Source organism: Priapulus caudatus, unplaced genomic scaffold, assembly GCF_000485595.1.
Source record: "Priapulus caudatus unplaced genomic scaffold, Priapulus_caudatus-5.0.1 Scaffold1543, whole genome shotgun sequence".
Taxonomy (NCBI): Eukaryota; Metazoa; Priapulida; class Priapulimorpha; order Priapulimorphida; family Priapulidae; genus Priapulus; species Priapulus caudatus.
In genome coordinates this window covers 30,323-39,421 of record NW_014578604.1, presented here as the reverse complement: position 1 = coordinate 39,421, position 9,099 = coordinate 30,323, and the positions used below count along the sequence as shown (strand labels likewise).

The following is a 9,099-nucleotide window of genomic DNA, read 5'->3' as shown; positions in this document are numbered from 1 at the left end:
AATATATAGTCTATATTATGTGTAATATAGTGTCTATTACACTTAATATAAACAATATATAGTCTATATTATGTGTAATATAGTGTCTATTACACTTAATATAAACAATATATAGTCTATATTATGACAATTTTGATATTATCGATCCATAGCAGATACCTATTATTACATCACAATTAAAGATAGTTGATCACTACTATACAAAAGCCCCCACACATTCCAGTATAGCATTATTCGCCCTTAATTACGACAGTTCAACCTTTACGCAAGGTCAAGATTTCTCCAGCCAGCTACAAGTCTTTCGAAAAGTAATTAATTCATAGACTAGAATTAATTATTATCATGGTGGCTACTTCTTTATCAACTTCAGGGCTTTTATCCATAGAGATGTTTTAATGGCGATGTATCAATAATTAAAAAAGCAAAACATTCTAGTGTAAAGTTCTCTAAAAGTAAGTTTATAAACTAACATTTTTTTAACTGTACAATCTTTGCCTGCAAACATCACACACACACCTGCGCAGCAAGTCTGCATTCGACGACACGAGTGTTAAAGTGTGACGTCACTGCCTTGCTTGCAGTGACACAGCTGTTGGCGATAACAAAGACAGCACCTTCTGGTAGTTTGACGTCCACGCCACGTATTGGGTTGAACTCTATGAACTTTGCCTGGATGTGAACATCGATATTGAACAACATACAGGCAGGAGAATCAGTTTATTATCGATCCTATGGTTGGCGTAACCATCAAGAATCTCACAAACATGTTAGTGTTGCAAGTACAGTGATGCACAATGAAATAGATACATACTCTTACGTCTTGTTGGAAGTACAATAACTGATAAAGAGAATACGTTTAATACAACTTTATTAACTCAAAAAACATGGCTTTACAGCCAGCGAGGCCGGAGCTGTTACAACACGTACCTGCACGTACCACGCACTGCTAGCAAGTCCCAACACAACGCAAGTGCAACGAACACCTGCTGCGTTGCTGCTTCACAAACATTCTAGACGCCGAACTTTAGCACTAACTATAATTTAATACTACTATATAATTTAACAGCAATAGAAAATAAGTAGTGATTTAATTATATCACATACCATCCCTTGTTTAGCCATGAATGATATTGACTGGTCCATGCCACCTCCTTCTGTCCCGATGTACTTTTCGTAGTGAGCACACAACTCGGCCAACTCCACCTAGGGCAGATATTACAATCTATTAATACTATCATTAACATATATACCCTTATCTACATATAAGCATAGATATATGTTCATAGTACTATCACAACTCAAGGTGCATTACTGAGGATTGTCCACTTAGCAAAACATTTGTTAAACGGTGTAATTATATCATGATGTCAATGTTGTTGTTTCATCACTTGCTACAACACCGCTTTAAAACAGTAAATTACATAGGCGGTGGCATTCAATTTTACATCTTACATGCAGATTCAGAAGTAATTTCCATAGTAACCCAGCACTGCCGCTGAGAGGGTCTATGTCCCCCAGGGTACTGCCGGAACGTACCTTGGGTCCGGTATACCGAAACGTACCTTGGGTCCGGTATACCGAAACGTATCCTGGTACCAGAGCATATAAATCAACGTGATTTATATGCTCTGCTGGTACTATCTAATATGCCGGACCGTACCTCGCCTACTCCACTACCAAGTCTAGGGAGTTGCCTACGCCTATGCCTACTCCCTAACCCTAACCATATCAGATAGTTACCAGGGTATGTTCCGGTATACCGGACCGTACCCAGGGTACGTCCCGGCAGCACCCTGGGGGACATAGACCCTATGAGCAGCACTGCCCCCTCTTCAATTTTATATCTTACATGCAGATTCGCACGAGACGGTCTAGTTCTTCACAGCTGCACTCATACAGCCGGCTGCAGCTGTCATGGCTCTCTGACATCAGCCGGCCGAGTGAGGGGAGAACGTCGGTCGCTCCCGCTGCCTCTGCCTCCCGCCGAAAACGCTGGACCCTCGCCGCCTCCTTACACACATGCAGCGCCCTCTGCCTCAGCCTGAACGACGTCACTGAAACATAGGTGTCAACGCGTCATCGCATAATTCCCTGCTTACATCCGAACTACAGTACACAATCGATTATCCGAAACACTTGCGACCAGACACGTTTCGGAATTCAGAATTCTTCGGATTTCGGAATGGTAGTACAGTGCAGATATACATAACCGTATATCCTGCAACTAGCCAGTACTAAATCCTAAGTTTTCAAGAGGTCAAGTGCTGTACCAGTACAGTACAATATGTATGAGTAATGCCAAACACATCAATATTTTTGCAGTGAACCTTGTGCAACCAAACGCGAGCTTTGGTGTGCAGACGACCTCCACGAAAAAACTTTTGGTTTTCGGAGCTTTTCGGTTTCAAGAATATCAGATAATAGATTGTGTACTTTATAACCTCATAGTAGGAATGAATAATAGGAGTTATTAATATATCTATTATTTACTCCTGAAAGTGTATACACAATGCAGCATATCTGTATCTATAGATCTGTTAGTGCTACGACTACGGTTACTTACTTACGAGTACTATATGTGCCACGCATGCAAACGCTCTCATGTAGCTGAGGTTTCAACACTGGCTGTGTTTCTTCATCATTGGTGTATTGTTACGGCGTATGTGTGGTGGTGTGTGGCGTTGGTGGGTTGTGTGCGTGAGTTGGTGGGCTGTGTGGCGTGGTTGGTGGGTGGTGCGTGCGTGGTGGTGTGTGCGTGTGCGTGGGTGGGTGCGTGCAGGTGTGGGTGCGTGCGTGCGTTGGTGGGTGTGTGCGTGGCAGCGTGTCGGGTGGCGTGCGTGCGTGTCCGTCAAATGGGAAAGATTGAATTAATAACTAGACAGAGGGCAACTCACAAGAGAGTGCATACCTCTGCAGCGAGCATATCGCCATAAGACGCCGGCGCATGTTCATGTAGTGTTACGAGCGTTGGATCGCCGCTCCGTTTGCTGACTCCTGCCTGACTGACCTGGCCTGCGCTCGCTGACTGCGACGCGGCTAATATCGATCCGCGAACCGCACAAACGCACGAACGCACTGAGAGCGAATACATAACCTCTCCAACTCCGTTGGGCGGAGGTAAATATTATGTAATCAACAATACGGTAACATAAAAAATATTCGTGCGAAACAGCAAACTAATGTCTGCCACCTCCTATGTAATTTTACTGTCTTTATCAAGCGGTGGTTGTAGGCAAGTGATGAAAACACAACATTGACATCATGAGTATAATTACACCGTTTAACAAATGTTTGGCTAAGTGGGACAATCCTCAGTAATGCACCTTGAGTTTGTGATGCGTAGCTATGAACATTATATCTTATGCTTATATGTAGATAAAGGGTATATATATAATGTTAATGATTAGTATTTGTAGCGTTTCGTGCTTCTCCGGCGAAAGAACACACGCATGGCGCCACCGGTCGGACACACAATGGCTGCACACAATCCTAGGTCTATCACCAGCCGTTGTGTCCGGAGACGTTGTTATTGGCCGTGATCGTCTGGCCCCGGACCTCGCTAGCCCCGAGCTGCTTTAGAAGCTATCTGCGCCCTCGCAATAACCGGCTCTGTCGTGCCTCAGTCCTGATGCGTCGTAGTTAGTCACAGTGCAGGACGAGTAACGACACGTTGGCACACGCAGGGCAACTCCCACCCCTGCCACTAGACTCGCGTTACGATGTATACGAGTGTATACTACCGGAAACTTTAGAGTATAGAACACAAGATAATAGACTATGAACGCAGCCGGGCAAAGGGCTATAGTATAGTAAAATTCGGAGGTTCCCCTCCCGTGCAGCCGCGCACGAAATAGACTAACTCCCTCAGCATATATCGATAGAAGACTCGACACGTTACTTTCGCATGCTAAGATGTAAACTCGTATTAATATACTACCCACAACGACAGCGACAATGCGGGGCTCATTACTCACGAAGGTCACGCTCGAGCCCGAACGTGGTGGGGCTCTCTCTCGTCTTCGCTCTCTCTCTACCTCGTCGCAACTCTCTGTCTTTCTCTCCTCTCTCTAACTCCTCGAAGCTCTCTGTCTTCCCCAACTCTGCTCTACGATCTCACTCCTTCGCTCCTACCCGCGAACTACCGTCAGAACAACGGCCGAATTCCCGCTGTCCCTGAGGCAACTGTTTCGCCGATCTCGGCCGCTAGTAGGGACGCCACTGCATCCGCGCAGTGGGCAGCGCGCCGCTTGCCGTGGATGTTGCCAATCTCGGTAAGCAAACCCCAGGAGCAAAAACAGGACACGAAGACAAAACAAATTAGACAATTCAAACATTCACCAATCTCTTCCCATCTCCCGCGTACCCAGTGGGCTACACCCCACCGTCTGGAACCCGAGAGCCGGTGCCACGGCTACAGTAGTTAATAGATTGTAATATCTTGCCCTAGGTGGAGTTGGCTGAGTTGTGCTGCTCACTACCGAAAGTACATCGGACAGAAGGAGGTGGCATGGACCAGTCCAATATCATTTCATGGCTAAAAAGGGATGGTATGTGATATAAATTCACTCCTTATTTACTATGCTGTTTAAATTATAGTTAGTGCTAAAGTTGGCGTCTAGAATGTTTGTGAGCAGGCAACAGGGCATGCAGGTGTTCGTTGCACGCAGTTGTGTTGGGAATTGCTGCAGCGCATGGTTAGCGTGCAGGTACGTGTTGTAAACAGCTTTCCAGCCTCGCTGGCTGTAAAGGCCATGTTTTTGGAGTTAATAAAGTTGTATTAAACGTGTTGCGGCAATTTCCGGGTGTACGCTTTTATTTTCGGTATCGCCCCGCTGGGGCGCTTATGTTTGGGTTAAACAGTGCAAATGGGGCGTTTGGAACGTGGCAATGTGATCTTTCCACGATTGAATATATAATATCAGATGTTTCACGGAGTACACAGCGTTTCATTATTCAATGTGTTTAAAATTATTAAAGGTAAGCACGTCCATTTTATTCAATCACGTTGTGTACGCACGCTCCGCCGAATTACGACAAGAAATGACGGTAACTGTTAGTGCCTGTTCGGCTATACTCAGTGAGCACTGCTCGCCGTTGATACGACATGCACCTACGTTTAAGAGACGTCTAGCGGCTGCATGGTTGCTCACGCACACGACGTATGCTTAGAGGATGTTTTGTTGTGAATCGTTGAATGGTTCCAACAGACAGCTTATCTTACCACGAAGGAGGGCGCCACCGACAGTGTAGAAATTATGGCTAGCAGCAAAGGTCAACCGTCCGCTAACTGAGAGCAGGCCTGAATCTGCCAAGCGGAGGTAAGGCCGTAAGAAGCTGTTTCGAAACGAAAAGTCACTCATCCTAGTCAAAGAGGGCGCTGCCGCTCTAGGTTATGATCTGGCATGCCACATACGGAGTTTAAAAATCACTCAGAACGGCATTGCACAACACTGGACGACCTGCAAACGGTAAATGAGCCTATTTTCATAAGGCTTGAAGTGGCGGTGAATTAAGTGCAGAGATTATGCCACCGAGATGGAAAGTGAATCGGCGGAGGATGACAATCGGCTGACGCAGAGGAGGCCTAACATCAACGGAGGTGTTGGATAGTGCTTGCCTAACGATACCGCAGCTTCTCAGGAAATCCGAACAGGCCAAGCCTGTCGCACGGAACCTACCAAGGATAGACCCCTTTTCTCGTCACTTGGGGAAGATAAGTGCACAAAGCGTAATGGCGGTTGAGATTTCCTACTTCTTCTCTCGGTGACCTGCGGATTCCAGACGTTTCAAAGATACTTTTCACGCATTTTTTCTAGCGATCTAGAGGAAACTGAACCTTTTTTATCCAGCTTGTTGGAATCGATGGAGCGGAAAAGCAGAAATTAAACAAGAATAAAGTGTGCTTGCATTAATACCCGAAGAGCATGGGAAATCTTTGGACGCAGACATAATGGTGACGACGGACCGATCTCTAGACGTGCTGCTTATGACCTCAGAAGCAAGATGGATTCTTACGACTTCAGGGCAAAGTGGACATCAAGGCCATGGACAACTTTGTAGAATCACTCCAGACTCTCGCTACCCAAGTCGAAAACCGTTGGCTGAACAAATGATCTGAATGGCTAGGATGCTTATCTGACGGCAAGTTCGTCGTAAACTACCGGAGGGCATCGCATCCAATACCTCCAAGAGTGTCCGCATGAGATATCAGCAAGGCCACACGGTCCGTACCCGGTCGCTCGTTAAATGGTTCATTCTCTGTTAGTGCTCGCTGCAGAAGGCGGCAAAGAATTGCTGAGTACCACAGTCCCAACCTGCAAGTACATCGGCGCAAGAATCGGCAATGCGACCAGTCATTTACGATGTTCCCGCGGAGAGGGCAAAGACGGCTGGTGAGAGGAAAAGGACTTTGGTGACGCAAGACAGAAGGCATCGATCACCTACGCGCGAAATGCCCACTGCATCTCAGACTCGAATCACTTCTTGATAAGGCTGTCATAAAGTCCGTACGCTCCTCTCCGCAAAAGTGAGAATTCGATCATCATGAAACGCTAATATATATGCCATCTGCTGTGGTCTAATAATTGCTGCTCAAGGAAACGGCCGTTCAAACCACGATGACTGTCAATTTGCCAGCAACCTGTCATACCCACGTCGGTATGAAAACACTGCATTTCCTCTTTCAGTCTGCCGATGTTTTACGGACGAGATGGGTACTAGTCACTTTCGAATAAGAAAGCTCCTATCTTCTGGTGGCAGGGAATAGCAAGGGTGCCCTTGAACGTCAATAGGCGGGAATTCAAATCAGCAGTAGCAAAGAACTCTGAACCCGCACGTGGCAGTAGGAAGCACATGCGAGGTAAACGACGAATGCGACATGTGGGCCACTGCCGACCGTCCATGGGCTACATCGTTTGGTACGAAGAAGACGATGGTAAACGATTCTAGCTCGAACACAGGCAGCCAGATATCGCTTTTACGTGAAGGAATGCGTTCATAAGTCTCACAGGCGTCAGATGCAAGACTTCAGTCTCCCGACAGTTGGAGGTGACACCCTCGCCTGCAAGCCTTCGTAGTGGTAGATTGTACCTTAGAGAGTCTAGATGGTGGCGTTTCCAGCGTGATGTTTCCGTCTTACTGAGATGAAGAGACATCGCGGCGATGTGCCATATCCGTACGCTGAATTCGACAGTACCGCTCACCTTTGAATGATATCAGTATCGTTGAAGCTCCGCAAGGACGATCGACATTCTGCTAAGGCGTACCGAGACGCGGAGATGTAGCTAACAGCTAGATGACGTCTCCTGGGTCCATCAGCCAACGATCTGTTGCGCTAGTCAGATGTCGCATTGGGACTGGTATGTCCAAGGTGGTCAATCAGCTCGAAGTTGAAAAGTTCTTTGCACGCTAACCGGTACACTTCACCTCAGGTGACAGCATCAGCGAGATAGAAAGATTTCCCTGGGAATCGACGTGCTAGGTATCGAGCCGAGACGTTGTAAGTGTAGCCATGGAAGACGAAGATAAGATAGCAAACGACTGCAATGCAGCAAAGCGTAACCAGGCTAGCGGATGGAACCTACCAGATCAGTCTACCGTGGAGGAAATCACGCTACAGGGGTTACCGCACATCAACGATTGCTGCCTGAAACGTTTCTTAATCTTGGAGAAACAGTTTTTCAAGACAACCATCAGTCATTGGGAAGTCTAATTGCAAGCAGATGGAGGACCAAAAGTCAAACGCGGCGTAAAAGCACGGGTTTGTATCGCCAGATGAAATGGCCAACGACGGCCAGGCTAGGTCGCAAAATGTGGTTTCCTTCCACACTTCGGAGTCTTAAAGACTCACATGGACTACACCAGTATCGTGTTGTGTATGATGGAAAGGCAACTACCTAAGGAACCTCCTCAACGACTACCTCGCTAAAAGGAAACAAGCATGAAACTCAAACTTTCGAGGTTGCATACGTTTTAGTAGAATATGAAGTTGGGGTGATCGCCGACAATTAGGGGCAAAGATGTTCCAAGCGCGTGAAAGTCCACCGCAGATGAGCGCTAAGGTTTTCAACCGATCGTATTCCGTGAAAGGACGCAGAGGATCCGACCGAGTTTTACGAGTTTAACCACAGTTACCTTCGGGTAAGCGCATCTTCGCAGCTGGCAGCTAAATCATTGCTCTTCGCGAGCACGTGCTAAGGAAAACTCACCCATGATCATTGATGTCAAGTGTCAGTTTTGCGGACGCAGTTCTACGTTGACGATTTTGGGGGGGACTGACTCTGAGCGGACGTGGAGGAAGACAAAGTCGACGTGAAGGAGGAATTTACGCTACTGCTAGGGAGTGGAGGCGTTCAGAAATCCGCAAAGTGGCTTTCGAAACAAGGGAGAAATCGTGTGACAAGAGTACTACCGCAGATTGGGTAACACGACAGTACTGGAACGAAGTGGGAATTTGACGACGACACGTTGCAAGTCAAGAAGTCTACGTGTCGATGAACTTTTACGCAACAAACGATTCGAATATTCTGAGAAAACTGCTTTGTATAACGACTCTTTGGAATGTTATCGCGGGATTCTGTGAGACCCAAAGATACTTGGCTCAGAACTTGGAGCATTTGATAAGCATCGATTGGCGAGCATCCTATTCACTCAGACACGTTGTATCCACATTATGTTGGAAGCTGTGAAGGGAAGACGCTAAAGGACGTGTCACTATCAAGATAGAACGTTTGCCTTATCGCCAGAGTAAGTTGTCGCCGGTAACTCACCATTGCCTAAATGTTTCCTCCATGGAGTCCCAGTGGACGCTCTGATGACGCAATGGGAATGGGAATATGGCTGAGATGGTCGAGCAGAAGACGACGATGCAGAACTGCACGTTTCTCTGCGCTCGAGCGCAACGACTCAAGCTCCCGTTGAAACAGCTAAGCATACCTCGTAAGGAGCCTGCCAGGGCCTTCTACTCTTTAGTCTCGCATTGAATGCCCAGTGGGAATTGCACTGACGAGCTGGAAGATAGCCTATTAGGGGATATGGACAGAGCAGCATGACTGGCTTCGCCTGGCCTAAGGGGTCAAATCGAAATCCTTTTCGTCATCG

The 9,099-nt window shown here is 46.9% G+C and overlaps 1 protein-coding gene across 1 annotated transcript in view; it reads right to left on the bottom strand.

Moving 5' to 3' along the window:
* The window catches only part of LOC106816947 (N-acetylgalactosamine kinase-like), an 18,796-nt gene that overhangs the window by 3,641 nt on the left and 6,056 nt on the right, over positions 1-9,099 (bottom strand). The window contains exons 6-7 of the mRNA XM_014821596.1: positions 1,105-1,203; positions 517-669 (exon numbers count right to left, since the gene is read on the bottom strand). Coding sequence (XP_014677082.1) covers positions 517-669; positions 1,105-1,203 — 252 coding nt within the window. The remainder of the gene's footprint in view (positions 1-516; positions 670-1,104; positions 1,204-9,099) is intronic.